This window comes from Nannospalax galili, unplaced genomic scaffold, assembly GCF_000622305.1.
Source record: "Nannospalax galili isolate Female #2095 unplaced genomic scaffold, S.galili_v1.0 scaffold632, whole genome shotgun sequence".
Lineage (NCBI taxonomy): Eukaryota > Metazoa > Chordata > Mammalia > Rodentia > Spalacidae > Nannospalax > Nannospalax galili.
The window spans coordinates 1243242-1267514 of NW_008332816.1; the positions used below are offsets into that span (position 1 = coordinate 1243242).

Consider the following 24273-nt stretch of genomic DNA (forward strand, 5'->3'; position numbering starts at 1 on the left):
ACCAAGCTAAGACCCTCCCGATTGGGACCAGGCTTTCTAAAGTGACCCTCAAAAGGTAAATGTAAAGTGTTTGGAGTGGGACCAAGCTAAGACCCTCCCGAGGGGTAGGAGACGTGTAAATCATTTCAACCTGACGGGCACAAGTAAAAGTACTTGGAAGGGGCGGGACCAGAGTAAGGCCCCACCCCCCGAGGTCCCTCTAGGGCGGGACAGATGTAAAGTATTTGGCAGGGACTAACTGTACATCATTTGGAGGAAGTGGGGCACATGTAAATTATTTGGAAGGGGTGGGACGAGGCTAAGGCCCCCACTTCACCCACCAAGGGGCGGGACACATAAAGTATTTGGACTGGACGGGCGAGACACCGGACGGGCACATAGAAATCATTTGGAGGAGGTGGGGCACATGTAAATCAGTTGGACAGGGCGGGGCACATGTAAAGTAGGACCGGACAGGGGAGACAAGGGACCGGCACATACTAACCATGTGGAGGCGGGACATAAGCAAATCATTTGGACGGGGCAGGGCATATGTAAAGTACTTGGGCCGCACCTATAGATCATGTGGAGGAGGCGGGGCACATGTAAATCAGTTGGACAGGGCGGGACACCTGTTAAGTACTTGGACTGGCACATACAAATCACGCAGAGGAGGCGGAGCACGTGTAGAGCATTCGGGTGGGGCTGTGTGCGGGAGGCGCCGGCTGGCGTCACTGTTAGGTCCGTGGGCGGTGGGAGCAGGGCTGCCCGGAGCGCCCAGTCACCCATGGAGGCGGCGGTCGGAGGTTCCGAGCGGCCCCCAGCGGCCTGCCGCTTCTTCCTGGAGGGCCGCTGCCGCTTCGGGGCGCGCTGCCACCAGCCCCACCCCGGAGCTCCCGCGCCGCCGGCCGGGGAGGCGCAGCCGGAGGCTGGGGCCAAGAAGCCGGCGCTGCGCACGGCCGCCGACGTCATCCAGCGCATCCGCTGGGACCCGCTCCTGGACCCCGCCGACTTCACAGTGGGCTACGCCGACCGCTTCCTGGGCGTGCTGGAGGAGCCCTTCGGCGCCTTCTGCTGGGACGAGCCATTGGCGGCGCTCGGGCCCGGGACGCTGGCCGTGCCGCAGCACCGCGTGCGCTACTTCCGCTTCCGCGGCCGCCTGGTCTGGGACCGGGACTCGCGCACAGACCTGGTGTTCGGCTCCGGGCGCGCGGCTGGCCGGGGACCCACCATCCTGGACGCGCTGGTGGGCCGGGACGCGCACGGCACCGAGGACTCACAGGACCGGGAAGAGAACCCGCCCGAGGCGGAGCTAGAGATTAGGGCTCCGCCTGAGGGTGGAAACCCCCAGGACGCCCCTAAGGAAGAGGGTGGAGGCCTGGCCAGGCCAGGGCTACAGTCAGGACTGGAGGCGCCGAGAGAGGCCCAGCTGAGCTTGGCCACGGACTCTGAAACACAAGACCCAAGGGAGCGCCTGGCCAGAGCCAGAGAGAGGATCTCGGAGCCTGAAGAGACTCCTGGAATCAGGAAGCTGTCGCTGGGGCAGGCGCAGGCCCCGGAGTCTTCTGCTGGAGAGAGAGAAACCGACTGGGGTGCAGGGGCTTGGCCTGGAAACGGGTGGGCACCTCGCCAGCCCCGGCCCACACATTTTGTGGCCTTGATGGTGACAGAGCCTGGGCTCCAGGCAGAAGTGGCCAAAGCCCAAGCGCACCTGGTCCAAGTTGCCCCTTCCTGTGCCCCGTTCCTGATCCCCACAGAGGCCCTGCACTTGACGGTGGCCTTACTGCGGCTGACGGGCCCTGGGGAGGAGGCGGCAGCAGCCGCAGCTTTGAGAAGGGCCCTCTTGGCCCCAGGACTTCAGATACCCTCCCGGCTACAGTTTAGGGACCTTGTTCTGCTGGGACATCATGTGCTCTGTGCCCTACCTTCCCCCACACTAGAAGGCATGTCCCAAGCTCTGAGTCAGAGGCTAGAGGCTGAAGGGCTTCAAGTGCTGCAGCCCCCTAGGGGGCTACACCCCCATCTCACACTGGCCAAGGTGCCATATGGCTCCGAGGTCTGCATCCCCGAGCCTGGGTGCACCCTGAACCCAGAGCTAGGGAGCCAGGCCCTAGGGAAACTCTGCCTGTGCCGCATGGGGCGGGCTGGAGCACTCTACCAGCCCCTGGCGGAGATCCCTCTGGAGTGACACCTGCGCAGGAGACAGGCCAAGCAGAATCTACAAGTTTGCTCTCTCTCACTATTTAATTTTGGTTTCTTTCAAGCTTTCAAAATGGTACTCAGTGCTCAAGGAAAGAATGAAGGGGGGGGAAGAGGATGTGGGAGGGGAGGCAGAGGGACATCTGGAAAAAAAGCAGCCTGACAGTCCAGCTGTTTGCAACCTCAAAGCACATCCTCCAGTTACATGGCAGAAGAGGGGAGGGAGGGGGAGGACCAAAAAGAAAAGGGAGAAAGAAGAAAAAGAACTTAAATAAACACACACACACAAAGAAAAGGAAACATGACGTGAGCTGGTGATCCATGAAGGCGGGAGGGAGAAAGGAAGGGTAAACGTTTTACCTGTGCTGAACCAGGGAGGGAAGGGGGAGGAAGAGGAGGGAGGGAAGGGGAAAAAAAATCAAGACATTGGGGCAGAGGGAAGAAAGGACACGGAGACAAATTAATACAACTTGAGTGAGACGAGGCGGCCCGGCCGGCGTGGTCCCGCGAAGGCCTGGAGTCCTCAGTGCGGTGTGCCGGTGGTGCTGGCGTTTCTGGGGTGAGGGGCCGAGGATGGGGCATAGTCTCTAGGCAGCTCCCCTCATCCCAAACACTGAGGCCCCAAAGGCTGGGCAACAAGAGTCTATGGCGAGGCAGTCGAGGCAGCGGATGTGGCTGGCTGGTGCCCCGCTGCGGGCAGGCACGGGCTGGACGGCCTGTCTTCTTTCTGCGGCCCCCTAGCATGGGATGGGCCAGCAAGCAGCGTCAGGTGCTGGAGTACGAGCTCGAGAGAGAGAGAGAAAAAACACTGAGACAGCATTAGTGGAGGTGAGAGATGGACACAGACCCTGCAGCCCCCCCTCCACTGCACCCCCAACCATTCCCTCTGAGACAAAAAATAAAAACGTAGAAAAATCTCTGTACAGACTCCCCGGTGGGAAAACGGGGGCAGGGATGTTGGCTCTTCCTGGAGCCCACTCCCCATAAATTTACAACCCAAGTCCATGGCTCAAAAACAGAATCCGCTAAGGCGGCGCTGGGGGCCGCGGCCCTGCCCCCGCCCGTGCTTGATGGGTGCTCAGAAGGCTGGCAGCTGCGCCAGGCTGAGGCGGCAGTCCACGCTGGCGTTGTCGGGGCCCGTGTAGGCCAGGCCCAGGGGCTCTAGGAAGGCCCGGCAGGCGGCCTCGCCCTCGAAGGCCAGCTCGGCCTGCAGGTAGGAGACTGGCAGCGCAGGGCGGAAGCTAGGGAGACAAGAGGAGAGAGTGCTGAGGCCAGGGGGTAGGGGAGGGCCCACGAGTGGGGAGCAGGGCCCCCCATTCGGGCACCCTGGTTTCCTCAGCAGGACCTGATGGCTTGTGTAGCCCCTCCCACCCGCCCACGTCATGGGCTTGAGGGGCCCTGGGATGGGGTTGGCAGCCCCAGTGCCCAGATGTGCCCCCCTTTGCCCACACTTACCTGTCCAGGAAGGAGGGGGCAGGAGGGGAAGGGCCCAGCTTGGCTCCTGCACTGGCTGAGGGGCTGCAGCCAGACAGAGGAAGTGTACGTGGGCAAGAGGGTGGGGCCAACAGTACCCCCAGGAGCTCCTGCAGACCCAGGCAGGGTAGCACAAGCCCTGTCACACTCAGCAGTCACTGCCTGCCTGCTACTGGGATGCCCTGCTCACCGTGCATGTTACATATAGTCAGGAACCTGCTGCCCCACACCTCCTGCTAACCCTGGCCTGTAGGCCATCACACCCATCACTCAGGAATCCTCACCAAACTCTAACCCAGGCTTCTCCCCACCCTGCTCCGAACATGACTGCTGCTTGTCCCCCAAGCCAGTCCCCAGACCCTGGCAGGGCACGGGGTCTGCCACCTGCCAAGCATGGCTGCGCAAGTTCACACGGAAGGTGCGGGTAGAACCATCGAGGTCAGCAGCAGGCCAGGCCCCACTCACAAGGGCCCCTGTGGCTGCACAGCCCTCAGGGAGGACCATGGGCAGACGATGACCAGCTCAAGGTTCACATTCCCAACCACACGCCCACGGACACAAAGCTGGAGAGCGGCGACTCATCGCCCCAGCTGGTCCAGTCTGGTACCATGTCCCATGTCCTCTTCTGCCCGTGGCCCCTCCCCAAGTCATCCTAACTAAAGCAGAACCCCAGAACAAGTTTCCTGACCTGCAGGATGCAGGTCCTACCATCCTAGGGCACTATCTTCATGAGAAAATGGCTGCCTGGTGTACCAGGCCCTCATGACCCCGGGACTCAAGCTGGCCAGGCCCCTGCTGTGGAGCTGATGTTGAGGAGCATCCCGGCTTTCGCTCACTGGATGGCAAGAGCATCCATCCCCATGTGACAACCAAAAATGTCTCCTGGGGGCATCTCAACCCCAACAAAGCCGAAGGTCAGGGCACAGGAGAGTCTCTTCCTCACCCGTGGTGAGCCTCACCCAACCTCTTGTAGTCAGAGGGCCTTCTGACACCACCCTCCATGTGGCTGGTCCCCACCACTCTCCTAAACACTGTGGTACTCCAGGCCTCATCTTGAGACCAGAAGCTGCATAAGCCAGCGGGCCACCCTCTCTATAAGTCTGGAATTGGAGCAGTAAAGAGCTGCAGGAGGCAGGCAGAGGCCTCGGAGGGCAAGAGCCCAGAGGGCTGAAGATGAACCAGTCCAGGCTGATGTCAACAGGAGGAAGAGCACAGGGAGGGGGGGACGTGACACCAGGAGCAGGCAGGTAAGAATGGTGGGAGGAGGAACACGAAGAGCGATCCGGAGCCAGCGGTGGCTGAGGAGAAAGCCATGGGTACCAGGGAGGGGACTCCACCACAGGAGCCGAGGGCTGCCCGGACCATGAGAAAAGGGGTGTGGCAGAGCCACAGCACAGAAGGCAGCAGAGTGCAGGGCACATACGTTTTGATCATGGCCTTGAGGGCAGCTTTGCGCTCTCGGTCTGCAAACTTGTCCACGAGGTAGGCAGACATGCAAGGCGCATGGCAGTAGAGCTGGAAGAAGCGGTGGTAGTTGCCCAGGGCCCAGGCTGCTCTCAGGGCCAGTGCGTGCGACACGCAGGGGTCCGCCTTCAGCTCCTTTGTGAGGTATGCCAGCTCCGTGGTGATGTCTGCACAGGAGACAACTTGAGGTCAGGCAGCTGAGTACCACCCTGGCCACGCTGCCTGTGCCTGAGTGCTAGGCATCTCACCTCCAGAGTTCTTGGTGAAGATGTAGTAGAGGATTCGGTACGCAGTAAACTCGCCCACATTGCCCGGCAAGTTCTCCGCGTACAGTGACTTGAGCTGTGTCTGGCACTGGTTGAACTCTTCATGGTCACCCTGGGGGTGGGGCATGGAGGACCAGTGTGAGGCAAGGGCTCTGAGGGAGGTGGGAGGAGGTCCACTGCAGCTGCCTGGCCACCTACCTTCTCCAAGGCAATGCGGGCATGGGTCTCATACACCTCCACGGTAAACTCGGTGCGGACACCTTGTACCTGGGCAGTGGGGAGACAGGAGTCAGGTGGAGCAGGGCAGGTGCGGATGGTTACACCACAGCCCCTCACATCTGCCTCACCGTCAGGTCCTGCCGAATGGACTTCATCTGTTCACAGGCGAAGGCGTAGTCCTGCTTCTCCTTCCAGTGAGACTTGACCATGCACAGCGACTTCTTCAAAACCTGTAGGGAACGGAGTCAAGGCTGAGTGCACGAACGGACAGCTGACCGGTCCAAGGCACCATGAACCCACGCAGCGCCCACAGCTCAATGACTATGGCACCAACCTGTGTCAGTGACTCACCACCACCTATAAACAAAAAGCCAACACCACAGCAGGAGCAAGTGCCCCACCACTTCCTGTTCACAGCGCTGTACCATCCTGAAGCAGGGCAGCAGCAGCCTCCATGGCTGCTTGGCTCCAGGTGCCCAGCAATCCGGGTGAGATGCCCTGGCCTGAGGCAGGGCTCCACACGACTATCTTAAGTTTGACTACTGCCATGCTCTACAGGAAGTGTTAAAAGCCTGCATGCTGGGGGTCTTTCCCTGGTGAGGGCTGCTATCCCTCCCACTCCATGAGTCCCCTCCCCAACTTAGTTCCCTGGCTTTATGCCAACACTTCTTAGGGCAGACCCGCCCTGCCTGGGACTTACAGCCACAGGGCGCACAGTTGATGGGTCAGGGGCACAGGTGAGACGCAGGTAGTGCTTGGTGATGTCAGGACAGGTGCCCACAATCTGCAGCTCCTGCCAATCAGGGTCGGCTCCGCTGTTGTCCAGGTTGCTCATCTGCAGCACCAAAGGCTCGAGGCGCAGGCGGCGTGAGTGCCCGTGCTGGAAGCGGGCTGCCCTCTTCTGCTTCTTCAGCTCACGCTCTGGGTCCTCACACTCGAGTGCAGCCATCTTCTTGCGGCTGCGTTTGCTGGGAGCCAGGTCGTGTCTGGGAGGGAGGGGGTGAAGGAGGCTGGTATCTTCAGACACACTTGATTCAGCACCAGGCCGTCGACACTACCTGTGAGCCCCGGGACCCTCACCATGCCCAAGAAGCAATCCCACCAAAGCCTCACCTCTTTCCGCGCTGTGCCCTGCCTCGGCCCCGATCCATGTGGGCCCCTCGACCACCCCGGCCCTTGGGGGGTGGGTTCCTGCGGCCTACAGGGTGACACTCATTCCCTGAGTAGGAGCTGTCGGAGTCTGAGTGCGAGTCACTGCACAAAGAAGCAGAAAGGTCAGGCCTGAAGCTGCCCCCTCCCAAGTGGAAGGGTCAAGCCTGAAGCAGCCCCCTCCCAGTGGTCCTCCAGCCTGGGCCTGCGCACCTTCTCCGAAAGTGGCGGGTAGGGGATCTGGATGAGGAGCGGGAGCGGGAGTCCGTGCTGGAGGAAGAGCTGTTGTCCTTCATGAAGACGTTGCGGTTGCCGAACTTGGCGAAGCTGCTACCCCGGGCTCGGCCAGCACCCCCAGCCCCGGGTGTCCCTCGCTGGGATTGGGCACCCCCGCCCCTGGTCACCGAGCCTGCCCCCCTGGGAGGGTGAAGGCTGCTAGGGGCCTCCCACCGCTTCTTCTTGGGGCTCTCAGCCACAGGCTCCCTGGTCAGCCTGAGGATATAGCAGGGCAGGGCATCACCAACCAGCCACAGTCTGCAGGACTGTAGACCCCACCACGGCCCAGGGGCAAGAAACCTCAGAAAGGAGAGGCACTTACCCCGGCAACTCAGCTACCATGGTGCAGGAAAGGGACCAAGCCCAAGATTGTCTGTGTCCAGGGGGTACTCTTAGCCACCAAGCCACCCACACCTCTCCAGTACCTCACTCCCAAGGACTCCAGCCTTGATCACTCACTCCCAAGCCTTCTACCCACCCCCTGGGGCCCGGAGCAGGCTTCCAGCTTGCAGTTCATCTCTCTGGAGCTGCTGGTTCTTGAGGCCCAGGTGCCCAGCCCCGTACCCTGTAGCCCCGGTTTATCTATTACCCAGACTGACCCAGGCAGAGGCTCTCGGCTCCAGTCAATGGTGTAGGCAGAACCGTCCTGGAGCCGGGCCTGTAGCACCTCCTTGAGCAGCTTCTCAGTCCGATCCTTGTCCTCTTCTGACTCGCAGGCTGTGAAGCACCGCTCCACATACTCCTTCATATCCTGAGGCCAGTCGTCTGGCTTCCCAGACAGGTTTCCCCGGGCAGAAGGCCCGCTGTGGGGGAAGGCAGGGCAGTCAACTAAGGGTCCACACCCCAGCAGAGGCCTGATGGTGGTCTTGAGATGACAACCCGGCACTGCCCATTTCCAGTATCCCCTTCACCTCACGGGAGCACTCAGAACTGCCCTGGAGATGACCCTGAGTACAGACCCTGCTGAGCAAGGAGCATGCGTAGAAGAGGCGGTCATCACCTGTGGTTCTGGGCTTTCTCAGGGGTGGGCTGGGGGCCGAAGCTGCTGTGCTGACCCTCTGCACTGGAGCTGAAGGTCTGGTTGGTGACAGCAAAGGGCCGCTTCTGGATGTTGAACTTGAGGCCTCCAGTCCCAGGGGCTGCTGTTGGGAGGGCAGCACAGACTGGAGTTAGGCCCCTCCCCAGACACACTAACAGGAGAGACCAAGCTCTGGAATGTTCCAGAACAGCCCAGCTCTAAACTAAGGCCAGCCCTGAAAAGGACCAGGTACCACGTAGCTTACTCGGTACGAGTACCAAGCCCCTAATCCCAGCTCCACTGATCTGCCAACTCACGCTTCATGCGGGTCCACAGTTGCTGGCTCTTCTTGGGCTTGGCAGGCTCACTGTAGCTGTGCGGTCCATAGGCCTGTCCAGCAGGTGTCCCCGCCTGATTGTGCTGTGTGGCTGGGGCTGTTCCAGGCTGAGGACCATTGCTCAGACCGTGTGCCCCATGAGGGGGGTTGGAGGGCTGAGGGGGCTGGCTGGCCGGCAGCTGCTGAGGGGAAGCTTGGTAGGCCATGCTGTCATCCATGCCAGGGACTGGGGGCTGCAGGAGGAAACAGGGGCTAAACAAGGGGGCGGGGGGGCAACATCCTGGGGCTGGCTCACACGGCACTCGGGTCTCATGGTGACCTTCCTCAGCACCAGTGCTACTGGGACGGTGCCTGCTGCCACTGTGCTGGCAACTCTCTGGGTGTCTACTTCTACCAGCAATGTGCTCCACAGCTGAGAGGACTCTCACTCAAGGAACTAAAGGACGCTCTGTGGCTGTCAGAAAGCAGCTCCCAGCACACCAGCACTGGGGCCTGACTTACTAAACTGACAGCCACTGACAGCACATGCTGGAACCCTAAAGTTAAGTTGCACCCTCCACACTGAGGAACTGAGGTGGCGGTTAGCTGACCCCAGAATCCCACAGGAGTGGGTGTGCTAAGATGCAGACCTCCCAGGCTCTAAACTCCTCCAGGCTGCACCTGCGTGCAAAGGCAGCATGCATGCATGCGTGTATGTGCAGGCATGTGTATGTGCATGCCGGACGAGAAGACAGGCCACTACACTACAAACTGCCCCCCATGTTCCGCATACTGCAGCCCCCAACCTCCCTGGTTCCCAAGCCCACTTTGGTTCTAAGAACTATGTCTTGCCCTCCTGTTCTTAATCAGTTGGTAGGCAGGTAGGTAGGTAGGCAGGTAGGAAGGGAGGGAGAGGGAAAAAAGCAGCTTTTTAAAAAGAGTGTAGATGGTTCCCTGGTTGCCGGTGCTCTGAAAACCTGCACTCCTGCTCCCACCAGACTGGGACGTGGCTGGGCACAGTATTACCTGGTTCAGAGTTGCTTGGTGCTGGGGAGCCGATGGCTGCTGGGCTGTAGCTGAGCCATAGGAGCTGGCCATCCCGTATTGGGAGGGGGAGCCGTAGCTCTGGTACATGCTCTGCCAAAGCACAGGGAGAGCCAGGTCAGTGGAGGCTGCGCGCCTTCTGCCTTGCCTGGAACCATGTGCGGCTCAGGGGCTACAGATCCCACACCCCTTTTCTCTCTACCACGTAAATGCACCAAATTAAAAAAAAAAAGAAAAAAGAAAAAGAAAAACCTCTCTTTATCCCACTTATGCCAGCACTCAGAGCCCTTGTCAACAAGTAGTGAGTGCCGACTCCTCAAAGTGTTGAGAAACACAGGGCTGGTAGTGGTAGTGGACTCAGACTCAGGGGGCCAACCCGGGCTATCTAGAGAGCCCTGACTCAAAAAGGAAAAGCAAAAACCCAGGCTTTCATGAAGTCTACACACCCTGTAGGCATAAGCCTGCAACACGTCCCGAAGTAAGTACCGCGAAAGAAAATAAAGCAAGGAGAGGACCAGAGGCAGAACAGGACTCTAAAGGCCCAGCAGCGCAGGCTCTGAACGGAATCCCTGATGTGAGCACAGTGAGGCTGAGTGTGCTGCAGCAGAGGGAAGCACAGGGTACCTACATGTGCCGACGTCCCAGGGGCTGGAGGCAGCACGGAGGTGTGCGTCACTCATGGAGGTGTGTGTTAACAGTGGGACGGGAGGGCCAGAACAGATAGAGTATCTGGTGGGGCCTGAGCAGGGTGCTGGGCTTGACCTCTGGGTACTGGCTGTGAGCTAGGGGAGGCTTCCCAAACACCTTCGTGGCTGTCTTCACCCCCACCGACCCTCTGCCCACATGAAGCCCCGGGCTTGAACGTACCATGGGGTAGTAGTAGCTGTAGGGATAGGCATAGCTGTATTGCTGGTACCACTGGTAGTACTGCTGCTGCTGCAGAGCTTCTGCCTGAGATGCATACTGAGGAGACAGAGGTGCCTGTGTCAGCACAGGCCACGGGAGCCCACAGCACTACAGGCCTAAGAGGGCAGGCCTCTACCGCAGAGTAATTGCAGGGAACGTTCAGTCCAGGGCTCTAGAAGAAGACTAAGCTCCTGGGCCCTACGGTGGGCCTCCCTCCTCAGGATCAAATCGCTCAGACCCTGGCCGAATCAGGAAGCTCCCCCTTTTCCCTCGTCACATTTACATGACAGAAAATGTCCGTTTCCACCTCCCGAGACGCTCCATCCTACCAGTGCCAGAGTCCTTCCACCACCCACGACCGCCAGCCCAGGGGTTCCCAAGCCTTTGTGCTCATCTCACTTGTGCACTGGCCACAGGCCCACTGCTGCTGGCTTTGGAGCTGCCAGCTGCCCCTGCTTTGCTGATGCTGGCCAGTGCCTGGCGGGCCTTCTCCCACTCTGGGTTCTCATGCATGGGGGTCTCCATGCCATTCTCTCTGCTGCCTCCTGCCACCATGCTGTACTGGGAGGACCTGCAGACATGAGACACCGAGCCACAGGTGGACAAGGTTGGGGGAGGCAAACAGGAGGGGTTAAGAGCCTAGTGTTAAGCTCCCGACCCACCAGGGCCTAAGCTGAGGCTAGCACAACGCAGGTGCCAGACAGTGGAGGGCCCACTATCCATAGGACCTAGCACCTCAGAAGGCTTCAGGGCTTTATGAAAAATGAGTTCTGATGTGATCAGCTGTGAACAAACAAGGAATCGGCATAAAGACAAAGTAGGGGAGTGATGTTTGGCGGCTGCTTCCTAAATACAGGTGCCTGAAAAAATCATCACAGCCCCGAAACAAACCCCACACCACGAAAAAGGAAAGCAGAGGGGAAGCCCACCCCCAGACTGGAGGGGCTGCTGCACCTTTTTCCCCCAAGCTGTGAGACCCCACCCCAGAGAACACCTCATCTTGGTCTTTCCCTCCTCACTGGGGTCGGTCTGCCCCCATGCCCTACTAACCAATCTGTGCTGCGCTGATCACCCACATTGGCCGCCATCTGGACCTCGGGGTGTAAGGAGTGAACCTCGGGAGCCAGACTGCTTTTTCACTGTCTGTAAGAGAAAAGATAGGTTAGGAAGACCCAAGAGAGAGGAGGAAGAAAAGGAGGTTATGACCATGAGAGCCCAGGCAGAAAGGGGAAAGTACTTTATAGAAGGGAATGCTGGTAAGGACTATAGAAAGAACTGGGCATGGTGGTGCATGCCTTTAACCCCAGTGCTGGGGAGGCTGACGAAGGTGGATGTCTGTGAGTTCCAGGTCAGCTGGGACTGCAAAGAGACCTTGTCTCAAAACAACCAAAAAAAAAAAAAAAAAAAAGGAAAAAAAGAGAGAGAGATGGTTCACTATGTTAAGAACAGTGTTCTTGCAAAAGACCAGGGTTCTAATCCCAGCACCCAAATGGTACATGGCAGCTAACAACTGTCTGTAACTCCCGTTTCAGGGGATTTGATGGCCTCGTGTGTCCTCCAAGGGCACTGCATGACACAGGTGTATTTATATACATGCAGGCAATACATGAATACACATTAAAAAAAAAAAGGACTAAATCTGAGACAATTCTTGATGTGGAACAAAGGGACCTGAACATGAGGGGTAGTCACTGGCCTTCCTGCAGCCCTCCAGGACTAAAAGGAAAGATGTGCAAACAAACTCAGAGAAGGGGCTGACACTCATGTGAGATGGGGATGTGAGGGAACCCCTGTGAAAGGCACAGGGAAGGCTAATCGGGCGATGGGGGGACTTCAGTCAAGGGCAGAGGATCTACAGAGCTCCCGGGAGCACTAATAAAAGTTCTAAAAGGAAGCGGGAGGGGACTGCTCCAGTAGTGTGAGAGAACCCTCACCACTGAAAAGCTTGGCAAAATAGAAGCCTGGGTGGGGGAAGCATTCTGAGGGAGGGCCTGGGACTGGGAGAACACGGGTGAACAGGGGAAAGCTTCAAATTGAAAAAGGGTGTGGGGGGATGGGAGTCCTGGAAGTTCCACTGAGCAGCAGAATCTAAAGCTTGAGGCTATGTGCCACAGAGGACACTCAGTAGGGAAGAAACTCCTTACCAGCAAAGGCTGGCCTGATAGAGATGGGGACGCCTCAGGAGGCCCACAACATCCTTAAGAAAGCACTAAGGGAAAGGTGGGAAGCACAGTGGAAGGCGAAGGGCCGCCTGGGCATCCCCAACAAGGATGGCTGGGCCTATCGGAGAACCCCTAGTCTTACAGAAACTTTAAAGGGCACGACCAGGAAATCGGAGCTGGAGATAAAAAAGGCCCCCGAGGCCCACTGGGTGGACTAAGGGGTCACGGCTGGGGAGACCCATGGGAACGCAGGGACTCCTGCAGGAGTCTCGTGGCGGAGGGCAGCGAGACGGAAGCGAGGCCCAGGAGCACCTGGCCGTCCCGCAGGAACGAAGAGAAAGCGTCCACGACGCCGGGTGGAGGGAGAGGCCGGCCCGAACCCAAGCAACCAGCCTGGGAGCATCCGCCCCGGCCGCGCCTGCGCACCACACTCCGAGGCGCAGGCTTCCCTGGTTGCTCCGGGCAACGCGACGGGCTGCGTAACAACAACTCAATGGCGCAGCCCGGAGCCTAGGGGCACCCGGGTCTGCAACATTGCGAGGGACAGCTGGGGGTGGGGGAGGGGGTGTGCGCAGTCGCAGTAGTGCACTCCACCCCGGCGCGCATGCGCACTAGGGCCACGGCGGCCACACCCTTGCGGACGCCCGGCGCTGCGTCGGTTGGTCGCACCGAGCAGGCCTCGGGCCCGCGGGGCACAGGCTGCGAAGCTGACGCCGGGCCCGCCCTCCTGCCCGCCGCTCCCCATACTCACCAGGACCTCTCGCTCCTGGGACTCGTCACCGGCGACCCAAGGCGGATGCAGGACGACCGCGACGGCGCTCGGCCACCGGCTGGCTCTGGTTGGGGACTGGAAACGTCCTGACCCAGGCGTGATGACGTCATGCGGAAGCCTGCCCCCTCCCCTTTTGCGGCCAGCCAATGGATGCCACCCCTTGGTTAGGTGCACCCTCTCCCTCCCACTCCCGTCCACGCCCCCGGGAAAGCGGGGACGCGCTCATCAAGCCGGAAGTCGGGTGGAGACGGTGGCCCCCTGGGGACAAGCTTAGGCGACTCGCCCAGTTCGCGGGCCTGTGCCGCTACCTAGTTTTTATTCGGTGCATGGTAGCCATTATCCCCAGAGTGTACATTAGAAAAATGGAGTTGTGAGGCTGTGACTTGGCAGACGGTGGAGGGAAGAGCCCCCAAAACAAAGAGATAAGACTAAGCCTCCACCCCCAAGGAGAGCTTGTTAAGTGAATAAACTTGGAAGGGCGCACCGGGCGTCGGGAACGGCCAGTGCTAACCTAAGGAGGCCGGAAACGCGCCTGGCTCGGGAGAGCGCTGTGATGGTGGAACAGTGGCGTTGGGGGGGGGGGGGGGGGGGGGGCTGCTGGGTGGAGGTATCTAGGGATGGGCAGACTCTGGAAGGCCTTGCATACCTGCATCGGATATCAACAGGCCTTTGCCAACACCAGGACTCAGTACATGGTTCGGTCTTGTACGGGGACTTTGTATCACTTGTTAACAAGGTAAAATTTTCCATCTCTTTTTGTTGTTTGAACTTTTATTTTGGAATAAACTTAGGTTTACAGAAGAAAATAAAATCGCCAGTACGGAAGTCGGGCATCCTCTGCCCACTTTCCCCTATTGTTATCGCCTCGCATTTACTATGGTTTTATTTCTTAAAAGTAAGAAACTGACATTGTTGCATTGCTCTTAACTAAGCCGCAGAGTTTATTTAGATTTCAGGGCTTTTTCCACTAATATTTTTTGCGTGCCAGGGTGTAAAAGGCATCGTGTTGCCTGTAGCTTCCATTTCGCCTGTCCCAAAGCTGAGTTTCTTAGATTTATGATACCCATTTGCTTAACGAGGCAACTGAGGTTCGAAAGGCCAAATAACTTGCCCAGGACCAGCAGGGTGGTACTGGGACTAGGGCCCAGAGGCATCCAGCTGTGCTAAGGACCATCTGGGATGTGAACCGTCTGTGCTTGCGTTCCTGGCCCTCCCTCCACCGTTTTCCCCCACGGAGCTGCAAGTCCCGAGGGGAGCTCTGCTGTGCAAATAACTTCTTTTTTGTGGACTTCCGGTCTCCTGGTTTAACTGGTGTGAGCGTTGTTGGAGCAGAGGACGCTCCACACACATCTTTAGATGCCTGTGCTTCTTCTGGGACCTGGTTCCAGATCACCAGGATCACCAGTCAAGAGGTATGGTTTTCAGTCTTTCACATTCCAGCAGATTTTTCCGTTTTTTCACATGACTGGGGGGTTCACAGCCTGGGGGTGGGGAGGGCGTCATAATTGAATTCCTCTTCCCTATGTCTCCTGATTAGCACAGGACAGCAGCCAAGTTAATGTCACAATACTAGATCCTGGGGAAAAGTGTAGCACATTGTGTTTCCAAATCATAAGAACTTGAACAGGTCTGCTGTTTATCTTGGTGTTTTTGCTTCCTTAATCTAATTGCATATTTTAATTTAACTTAAAAAAAATTATTTTTGAGATGGTCTCCCTGTAGCCCTGGCCGTCCTGGAACTCACTATATAGAACAGACTGGCCTGGAGCTCACAGAGATCCGCCTACCTCAGCCTTCTGAGTGCTAGGACTAACGTCGTGTGCCATCCCACTCAGCCAAGTGGCTTAATTTTAAATTGAGTTGTCTTTTTGTTAGATAAATGGAAGCTTTTGTAGATTATGTATTAAAGATATTTTTTCTTTGTCATATGTGCTAACAACAACAAAAACCTGTACATTGTTCCCCAGACAATAAATTTGCCTTTCAACTTCATATTATTTTTGACCCCAGATTCACTGAATACCTCATCTTTTCCTGTCTGGATTTCTAATACCATTCTTAAAAGGTTTCCCCCTGCACAGCCCTGGCTATGCAGCACACATATGCTCCTGTTTTCTCTTGGAACACTTCGGTCCCTTTTCTAGCACACACTCAAGTTTTCTGTCCATGTTGCACGGGCATTTTCGGCTGATGGACAGCTAGTTGAGCCTGCATCACTTCTAAACCCAACAGGCCTTTCGGATTTCACACAGACTTGAAGCTAGACTTCAGTCATGTGAATCTACTCATGTTTGAGCTAGCTCTAGGTTTCTTTTCTTCCAGAGATCTGCCTCTTCCTGGGTCAGGATACATGTGTAACTTTTAGAACCAGAGCAGTGCTAAGCCTGAACCATAGGAGAATTGGCTGTCAGCCCCTAGGTCTCCCTAACCAGCCAGGACTTCCTCTCCCAGGAGAAGAGCAATAAGAAGGGCCTAAGCCACCTGTAAAATGAAGTCTTCCCTTTTACTTCAAATCAGCCCACTTGAAAGTTAGTGCCACTAGTTGAGATCACTGGGGCATGTGGCCGGAGCAGAGACATCCACATCCCCACCCCAGCTCAGTCCTTTCAAAGACAGGACTGTCAGCAAGGGGTGAGGGGCAGCTTCTGTAGGTCTGCCCCCAGCTCAGCTAGTGCTGGTCCCTGTTCTGACACTCAGCAGTCCCCAGTGCTAATGACAGATGGCGGTGGGGAGTGTTGGGGCCAGAGCAGGAAGCTGTCCTATGTAAGGTGTTCGTGGCCAGCAGTGTTAGTGGTCACAGCCCAGTCAGGTCTGCTTAGTGGGGCCTCCTCCAGCAGCCAGGAAAGGAGCTGCAGAGAGGGAGAGATGAGGAGCTGACAGAGGCAGGAGACACCTGCCCCCATGGACACCCACCCAGCATGAGAGGGTCTCATGCTGCAGGGGAGGGTTAAGGTGGGCTGCACACTAAGGTGGTGTTGAAGCTTACCAAAGAGGAGAGGCAAGCTCCAGGCTGGTGGAGAGGAGGGCCTCAGATGGAAGACTGCCACTGCACAAAGCGCTTGGATTCCTGCCAGGGTGACAAGGGAAGAAAGGACATAAAGTGAGAGTCTGGTTGTACTGTGGGCCCCTCCCGCCTCCCCCAGACCAAAGGCCCAGCCCTCCTTCTTCCGTTCCAGGGGTCCAGGCCTCAGCCTTCCTTCCTCAGACCCAGAACCCTGGGTCCCAGCCTCCTCCCCTAGACCCAAGAGTCCAGATTCCAGCCCTCCTTCCTAATAACCAAGGGTTGAGGTTCTAGCCCTCCTCCCTCAGACCCAGGGGTCCAGACCCCAGGCCTCCTCCCTCAGACCCAGAGGTCCAGGCTCCAGCCCTCCTCCCTCAGACCCAGGGGTCCAGGCCCCAGCCCTCCTCCCTCAGACCCAGGGATCCGGACCTCAGACCCAGGGGTCCAGACCCCAGCCCTCCTCCCTCAGACCCAGAGGTCCAGGCCCCAGCCCTCCTCCCTCAGACCCAGGGATCCGGACCCCAGCCCTCCCTCAGACCCAGGGGTCCAGGCCCCAGCCTCCTCTCTCAGACCCAGGGATCCGGACCCCAGCCCTCCTCCCTCAGACCCAGGGGTCCAGACCCCAGCCCTCCTCCCTCAGACCCAGAGGTCCAGGCCCCAGCCCTCCTCCCTCAGACCCAGGAGTCCCGAACCCAGCCCTCTTCCCTCAGACCCAGGAGTTCAGACCCCAGCCCTCCTCCCTCAGACCCAGGAGTCCAGACCCCAGCCTTTTTCCTCATTCAGGGTCTGTACCTGAGGGTTGAAAGGGTCATCATCATCTGTGTCCTCGTAGTCATCACTGAGGTGTAATGTGGGGAATGGCAGAAAAGCAGGAAGGGGACCCATCAGGAGGCCACCCCCTCCCCACCAGTGGCCCTGGCTGCTGTCTCCTGTCCCCTCCCTGGGGACCCTCTTTCCCCTGCTGACCTGGGAGGGAAGAGGGCCCAGGCACGGGGCAAGCTGCAGAGGCTGGTGGCCAGGGCCCCTGCAGACAGGAGTGAGAAGAGCATCAGGAAGAGCAGGCCTTCCAGGGCATCTTCACACAGTCCTCGCAGTGCCACGCCATAGTCCTAGGGCAGAGGGTGAGTGTCAGAGCAGGCACTTTGTACACAGATTCAGTCATCCATCTGCCTGGCTGCGTGGCACTGTAAAGTTATCCAGCCTCTGTGCCTAAGGGTCCCCTCCTATCGGGGGCCGTTCTGAATGTGGAAGGTCAACCATCCGTGTGTCCAGTCTGTGCCTCTGCTGAGCTGCAGCCCTGCTTATTGCCCCCATTTTATTGTAGCACCCTCCCAACCCACCCCTGCAGAGTGGCCCAGCGTCTCTCAGTGACCAGAGAACTGCTCTCTGCTACTGTCCTCGGTGAGCGAGCCTTCGCAGTGCTGTCTCCCACCTACACCAGTCCTGCCCGGGCTTGCTCAATCCCGGGGCTATCGACGGACACATGGGAAGGTCCTCGGTGCTGTGCTGTGAAGGATGAGGTGCAACATCCCTGGCCTTCGCCCACGAGGACTCCAGAAGCCCTGTTGCTTGCAGTTGTGATGCCAGTGTCTCCATACATTGCCCAAGGTCCCTGGGTCCCAAAGTCACTGGCTTACATAGCACTTAGAACTGCACCTCCCACAGGACAGACATGCAGGAAAGGCTCGTGGCTCCTAGCCGCCTAGAGATCAGCAGAACTGCTGTGACCTCAGTGCCCAGCAGCAGAGCCAAGGGGCCAGTTCAGTCTGCAGCGGTGGACTGAGAGCCCTGTCTGCGCCAGGCATGACCCTGGCACTGGGGACCCTCGGTAGACAAGAGCCAAGGAGTCGTTTCAGAGGATGGTGAGCTGGAGGGGCGGGAAGATGAACAGCACTAGGCAGAGGCCATGTGAGAAGGGCACAAGTAGCCAGCAGATGGCCAGGTCTTGGCAGAGGCAGGCGGCTGAGCTGATGTGCAGGACAAGGGTGGAAGGAAAGGCCAAGGCCAGGGCCACCGAGATGTGGCCGGGGCTACCTAAGAAGGCCCTTCTAGGTCAGGGCCAGGAGCCCAGGCTTTAATCCGTGGTCAGCAGGATTCACTGGAGGGTTTTAAGAGGAAGACTCTGATCCAATTGTGTGTTGAAAGGATCACCAGCTATCGTTGGACAGATGGGGTGGGCAAGAGGGGACAGGAAAGAGGCTGCTATAGTCAAGGGCAGGAGGGGCAGAGGGCCATGGCCTGTAGTAGGGAAGGCTGTGTGAGCACCCCAGATGGGTTTGAGAGGAGGGTGAGGACAGGGAGCAAGGACACTCCCGACTTGGGTGAAGTGGGAGTTGCCAACGAAGGGGGCAAAGGCCTGTGAGGACAGCAGCCATGTACGTTTGAAGGGCATCAGGTACACATACTATGTCCTGGAATCCTTACAACAGACCCTCATGTGGCTGCCTCTGGCAGTGGTAGAAAGAAGTTGAAGCCCAGAGTGGGAAATCCACTTGTCCAGAGTCACACAGCAGAGGAGACAGGGCTGAGTCTCTTTAAGTACCGGAGGCCACCCCCACTCTTCTGTACCCTTATCCCATGATTCTATTTTATTTATGTGTGTGTGTGTGTGTGTGTGTGTGTGTGTGTGTGTGTGCTGTGAATGTGTATGGGGGGAATTGTATGCAGGCACACATGTATGTGGGGGTGCATGTGACTGTGCAAGTGTGTGTGGAGGTCAGAGGGTCAGAGTGAGTGCTAATCCACAGGAGACAACTTTCTGTGTTTTGTTGTGTTTTGTTTGGACAAGGGCTCACTGAGACCTGGGGGCTCACCAACTGGGTAAGCTTGCTGGTCCCCAAGTCCCGGGGATCCACTGTCTCTGCTTCCTTAGTCCTAGGATTATAAGCCCACTCCATGATGCCCATCTTTTAAGTTAATTACTGGGACTCAGACTTGGATGCTCATGTTTGTGTGGCAAGGACTTTGCCTACTGGCCTATCTCTCTGGTCCTGTCTCTGTCCCTAATTTTAACACACGGGAAAACTGAGGCCCGGATAAAAAACCAAGCCCAGGGTCATGTGGTTTATCAGTAGTGGGCAGAGACTCTGACCCCTCATCTTTCCGTTCACAGTCATCTTGGGACAAGGACTGGAGCCCCTAGCATGCCCTCAAATAAAAAATCCAAGGGCCTCCTTTGCAGCCGTCCTCAGCTGTCCACCCGTGACTCTTAGCCCCTTGTTGGTACTGTGTTACACATGGATCCCTCTGGGGAAGCATTGCCAGATTAAACACAGGATGCCCAGTTAATTTCAAATGGGCATCCAGCAAATAGTGGTTTGGGGCAAGGACCTCCCAGGAGTTGCTTGGGAAGAATCCATTTGCTGAGTCTGCATCCTAATTCTAAGGCAGACTAGATGCCCAGGAGGTGGCAGATCAGAGCTGCAGAGGGGCCTTGGGGTGGATGGATGAAGATGTTTCTGAAGGAAATGGACAGACAGGTAGTGCTTAGCAATGCAGACCAAGGGCATCTTGATGACCTCCCACAAGGTCCTTGTCTCCTGGGCTGTGTGGTCCTGGGCAAGTCATTCAACGTTCTCTGGGTTTGCAAAATGGGGTGATAATAGTCCCTGCTGGGACTGTGGCACAAGCTTGCCCTCCTAGCTACTCAGGAGGCTGAGGCAAGAGGATCAAGAGTTCAGGGCCTGCTTGAGTAATTTAGTGAAACTCTGCCTCAAAGTGAAAAATCGAAAAAATAAAAGGCTGGGGGCTGGGGATGTCATTCAGTTGGTAGAGTGATTATCTAGCATGCATGAAACCTTGGGTTCAATTTTATAAACTGGAATGATGGCACATGCTTGTAATCAGCACTCAGGAGGGGGTGGGGATAGAAAAATGAGAATTTTAGGTGCTCCTATTGAGTAGTGAGTTTGAAGCAAGCCTAGGTTCTGTCTACAGAGAGTGGGGGGCTGGGGGATACAGAATGCTTGCCTAGCAGGCTAGAGGCTCTAGGTTCAATCCCCAGTACTGGGGAGGGTCAGTCTTCCTGGTGTCCTTATTGGGGGGGGGAGGTCTGTGAGACAGCACCTGTGAATCCCATAGATCCAGGTGCAGGGTAAAGCCTGTGTGCATGGATGATGGCACTGTGGGACACTGTGGCCAGGGAACACAGGGCTGTATTTAGAATAAGCCCCAATGTTCTAAGGGTGAGTTTCTTTACAATATTTAACAACTGTTCCCTGAAGAGGTGTCCTTCCTCACCGTTAAGGTGGAGAAACTGAGACTCTGCCACTGAGGCCCCAGAGCCCACAGCTGAGCTCTTAGCAGGGCTGGAACAGCACCCCTCCCCCCACACACCAAGGGATACCTGGACTACCACTCATCCCACAGAGCTGGGGGGTCTGCCCAGGGCTGGAACCTAGGCTCTCACTCTAGGGCTTAAGAGCCTGTCAGCCTTCAGAAGGAAGGGAGAGGGCAGAAGATGAGGTGGGATGTATAGGGCAGGGGAAGAACAAAGGATAAAGATCAGTGATGGGGGGGATGGTAGGCAATGGTACATAGAGAGCAGCAGTGTGATAGATACATAACCGATGTGAATACATGCAGCATGAGATGTGTGAGGACCAAGGAGGACCCTGTGTTGGGCGAAGCCTCCTCTAGGGAGCAGGATTGGGGGTGGGAGAGGATGCACCTTGTGCAGGCTGCGGCAGTGCAGCAGCGCCACCAACTGGTGGAAGTTTCCCTCGGTCACGTTCAGCATCTCTTCCAAGGATAACAGCAGCTTCTGTGGTGGGAAGGGACATAGTTACCCTGTCTACTCCTCAGGCTCAGCCATCAGCCTGGGCTCCATCAGCCCTGAATGCCCCACCATAGCCTATGGCCCTGACCCTAGACCCGCTCAGCCTTATTGACCCACCCCTTTTCCATAGGCTCCATAAACTCTCACCTGCGCACACACACCCTTCAAGGAGAAGGGCGGGCTCCACAGGTCAGCCCCACCCAGCCAATCTACCCCTTCCTGTGAGTGGGGCCACATCACACAGGTCCACCTGCCTCTCCTTCCCCTGGGGCTGATATAGTCCTCGACCTGACCTGTGCTGTGGAGAACTGAGGGACAGCTTCCCGCTCCAGGCCTTGTAGCTGGGAGTGGATGTTGGCCAGAGCTCTCTGGGACAGAGTCAGCCTCTGTGGAAGACAAGAGGGAGGAGGACTCAGGTCAAGGTGTCCACATGCCATCTGTCCTTGACTTAGGCACCCTCACCTCCGGCAGAACCCAGGAGCCTCTGGTCCAGCCCTGCCTCCTCCCTTGAGGCTCTAACTCCACCATCTCCTCAATGTCCATTTCCCTCGCCCACATTCCTAACCTGTTGGAAGGGGTTGGAAACTGCCTGGTTGCACAGGAAGTAATAGTTGAGGATGTCTGAAGTGGAGGGAGAGAAAAAAGCAAGCTCTGAGCCCAGGCCCCTGCCCTCCCTGGGGAAAGCAGGAGGGCCGGAGCCTAGGGCACACTTCCCAGTAAGGATTCTTGGGGTCCCAAAGCCTGGTGGCTGCCTTCTCACCATTTACTTCCTTCCTCCCTCCCTCCCTCCCTCCCTTCCTTCTTTCTTCCTCCTCAACTTCCTCCCCTCCCTCCTCCCCTCTCCCTCCCTCTCTTCTTCACTTCTTCCTCCAAGGCATCTTCTCCTTGTTTGTTGTTCAATCGTTTTGTGTTTCATTTTCTTTTTTTAAGACAGGGTCACATGTTGCCCAGACTGGCCTTAACTTGCCCTGTAGCTGAGGATGACCCTGAACTCTGATCTTTCTGCTGTGCTGGTATTTGAGACACCCACCATGCCAGATTTTAGGCAGTTCTGGGGATCATCCCAGGGTATTGTGCTGCAAGGCAATCACTCTACCAACTGAGCTATATCCCCAGTCTATTTCTTCTTGTTTTGATTTGTCTATTATCTGTTGTCTGTCTGTCTGTCTGTCTACCTACATACTTCGATAAGGTGTGTGATAAGGTCTGCGTAGCCCAGGCTGCCCTTGAACTCAGCATCCTCCTGCCTCCCGAGTGCTGGGATTACGGGTGGGCATCATCACTCAGGGTTCCCTCATCCCTTCTGCCCCACCCACAGCTGGAAACAGACTAAGCTATGATTCCTTTCTTCCCCTACAGTCAGATCCTTCCACCACTGAGGCCCAGCCCCAGCCCCTCTCTCATGTCCAGTCCACATGTACTGTGATCCTGTCCTCATTCCTTTCCGGCCAGGTACTGAGAGCTGCAGAGGGCTCTTAGACGACTCTGCACTCCATCCCACAGGCCACTGTGGGGAGGGCAGGGCTGAGGACAGCAAAGATTTATGGGAATCACCTGAGCTGAGCCCAGTCTCCTCCTGGGTCAGGTTCAGCACATAAGTGTCCGGGTTGGAGCAGAAATCACTAAGGCCCTGATGGAGAAAGCAGGAGGTGCTGAGATTAGAAACTTCTAATTCCTTGTATCCATAGAAATCAGAGGCCCATGCCCTAGCCCTCCCCCCTCAGACCCAGAGTCCAGGACCCAGCCCTCCTCCCTCAGACCCAGGAGTCCAGGACCCAGTCCTCCTCCCTCAGACCCAGGAGTCCAGACCCCAGCCCTCCTCCTTCAGACCTAGGAGTCCAGGACCCAGCCCTCTTCCCTCAGACCCAGGAGTTCAGACTCCAGCCCGCCTCTCTCAGACCTCTAGCCCTCTTCTGTCAGACCCTGGGGTCCAGGCTCTGTCCTTGCCCTCCTAGGATCCAGCAAACCAGGCCAGAACTTTGGAACTGTGATCATGCCTCCTAAGTCCTTCCTCAGGACTTCAGGCAATGATTAGGTAACACTCACCCCAGGATCAGGGCCCCCTGAATCTAGGGCCCACACTCACCACAGCTGTGGCAGCCTCTAGGCCCATGGAGCCCCAGCTTAGGACAAGCACCAGGAAACTCATGGCAGTCATCCTAGAGTGGGGCAGAGGGATGGACTCAGGACTCTTAATCACACTGACTTGCTTCTTTCTATACCCCAAATCCCACCACAGCCCTCCCCTGTCCCCACCAACCTCTGTAGCCTAGAGGATTAGAGTCAGGGGCACAGGACTAAAAGATGGAGAAAGCCCATGACTGACTTCAAATGGAATATCAGTCCATTTGGAAAAGGAGAGGGAGAGGTCTTGGCTGGCAGGTCAGCAACCAGCAGCATCCCGGCTATTCCTGGACGCTGAGAGGCCACTGTCCATCTCTGGACTGAATTTCCTGGGATTTGCTTGCCCAGGTCTAGTTCACCCTGACCTGGCTCCCGATTGACCCACATTGCTGGTTCAGCTGTTTACTCTCTGTGGTCTCCACCTCCAAGGTTGAATTGTGCAGCCTGGGCTGAAATCTGAAATTCAAGGCCTGGAATTTTCCCAGGGTTGTGAGGGGTAGAGCGAATCAGGATCATGGGTCGGTGGGGGAGGCAACTGCGTAAAATGAAAGGCTTGGCCCTGCAGTCCCACACTTGCTTGGTCTGGCATGTTGTTTTAATCAATGTCTAAGTCTCCATGGGGCCTGAATGCAGTGGCTAGAAATCGCCCCAGGGGGAGCGGGCAGATAGTGCACGTAAGACCAAGCAAGGAAGGAAGGCCTCGTTTCATGACCCAGAGGCTAGATTTGAGCCCCAGTGCCAGGACTTCCTGGCTTGGCGGCATGAACCTGAACAAGTGGCCAAGCGCCTCTGAAGTTCCCTCTCCTTCCACTATGACAGGACAGTGCCTACCTCCCTCGGAGGCTCAGTGAGGATTCCATCAAGTACCCAAAGGGGTGCCTGGCAGTCAGTTGTTCAATAAGAGTGTGGATCCTGTGGGTCCCCACATGACCTCAGGTCCCTCTCCCACTATGCAGGAGCCTAGTGGTACTTCCTTTATGGATTTGTTGTGGTGACTGAGGGAGCCAGCATACATAACTCTCACCTTCATTACAAGCACGATCCATGTATTTCCCATGACTTCTGCATGCTTCGTGCTATGAAACCTGCCTGTTTCCAGCCAGTTACTCTTCCACCCCCCCCACCCAC

The 24273-nt window shown here is 57.1% G+C and overlaps 3 protein-coding genes across 9 annotated transcripts in view; 1 reads left to right on the forward strand and 2 right to left on the reverse strand.

Annotated features, from left to right (window-relative positions):
• Positions 1 to 585: 585 nt before the first annotated feature.
• Leng9 (leukocyte receptor cluster member 9) lies at positions 586 to 2277 on the forward strand. The gene has a single exon (XM_008827760.2). The coding sequence runs from the start codon at positions 767 to 769 to the stop codon at positions 2165 to 2167; it is 1401 nt and encodes a 466-aa protein (XP_008825982.1). The 5' UTR covers positions 586 to 766; the 3' UTR covers positions 2168 to 2277.
• Positions 2209 to 13805, reverse strand: Leng8 (leukocyte receptor cluster member 8). Of its 5 annotated transcripts, XM_029560937.1 has the most exons (17): positions 13223 to 13805; positions 11360 to 11452; positions 10709 to 10880; positions 10271 to 10366; positions 9386 to 9496; positions 8361 to 8613; positions 8026 to 8167; positions 7625 to 7828; positions 7348 to 7398; positions 6963 to 7241; positions 6714 to 6854; positions 6301 to 6586; positions 5729 to 5830; positions 5580 to 5648; positions 5364 to 5493; positions 5075 to 5282; positions 2435 to 3419 (listed from the first exon to the last, which is right to left on the reverse strand). In XM_029560937.1, the coding sequence occupies exons 2-17, from the start codon at positions 11395 to 11397 to the stop codon at positions 3257 to 3259; spliced, it is 2445 nt and encodes an 814-aa protein (XP_029416797.1). In that variant the 5' UTR covers positions 11398 to 11452; positions 13223 to 13805; the 3' UTR covers positions 2435 to 3256. The 5 variants fall into 5 exon arrangements, with proteins under 5 accessions (XP_008825981.1, XP_029416797.1, XP_029416796.1 ...); XM_008827759.3 differs by lacking the exon at positions 7348 to 7398 and having other exon boundaries at positions 2209 to 3419; positions 13223 to 13803; XM_029560936.1 differs by having other exon boundaries at positions 3277 to 5282; positions 13223 to 13804.
• A 191-nt stretch (positions 13806 to 13996) lies between these two features.
• Positions 13997 to 24273, reverse strand: part of Ttyh1 (tweety family member 1) — a 19640-nt gene continuing 9363 nt past the window's right edge. Inside the window, exons 6-14 of one of the 3 annotated variants that reach the window (XM_008827762.1) lie at positions 23108 to 23180; positions 22576 to 22651; positions 21587 to 21642; positions 21315 to 21407; positions 20914 to 21006; positions 17211 to 17353; positions 17037 to 17082; positions 16230 to 16310; positions 13997 to 14724 (exon numbers count right to left, since the gene is read on the reverse strand). In XM_008827762.1, the coding sequence (XP_008825984.1) occupies positions 16272 to 16310; positions 17037 to 17082; positions 17211 to 17353; positions 20914 to 21006; positions 21315 to 21407; positions 21587 to 21642; positions 22576 to 22651; positions 23108 to 23180 (619 nt within the window). In that variant the 3' untranslated portion in view covers positions 13997 to 14724; positions 16230 to 16271. Of the gene's footprint in view, positions 16093 to 16229; positions 16311 to 17036; positions 17083 to 17210; positions 17354 to 20913; positions 21007 to 21314; positions 21408 to 21586; positions 21643 to 22575; positions 22652 to 23107; positions 23181 to 24273 lie in introns of all 3 variants that reach the window. The other 2 variants (XM_008827761.1, XM_008827763.2) reach the window with 2 other exon arrangements.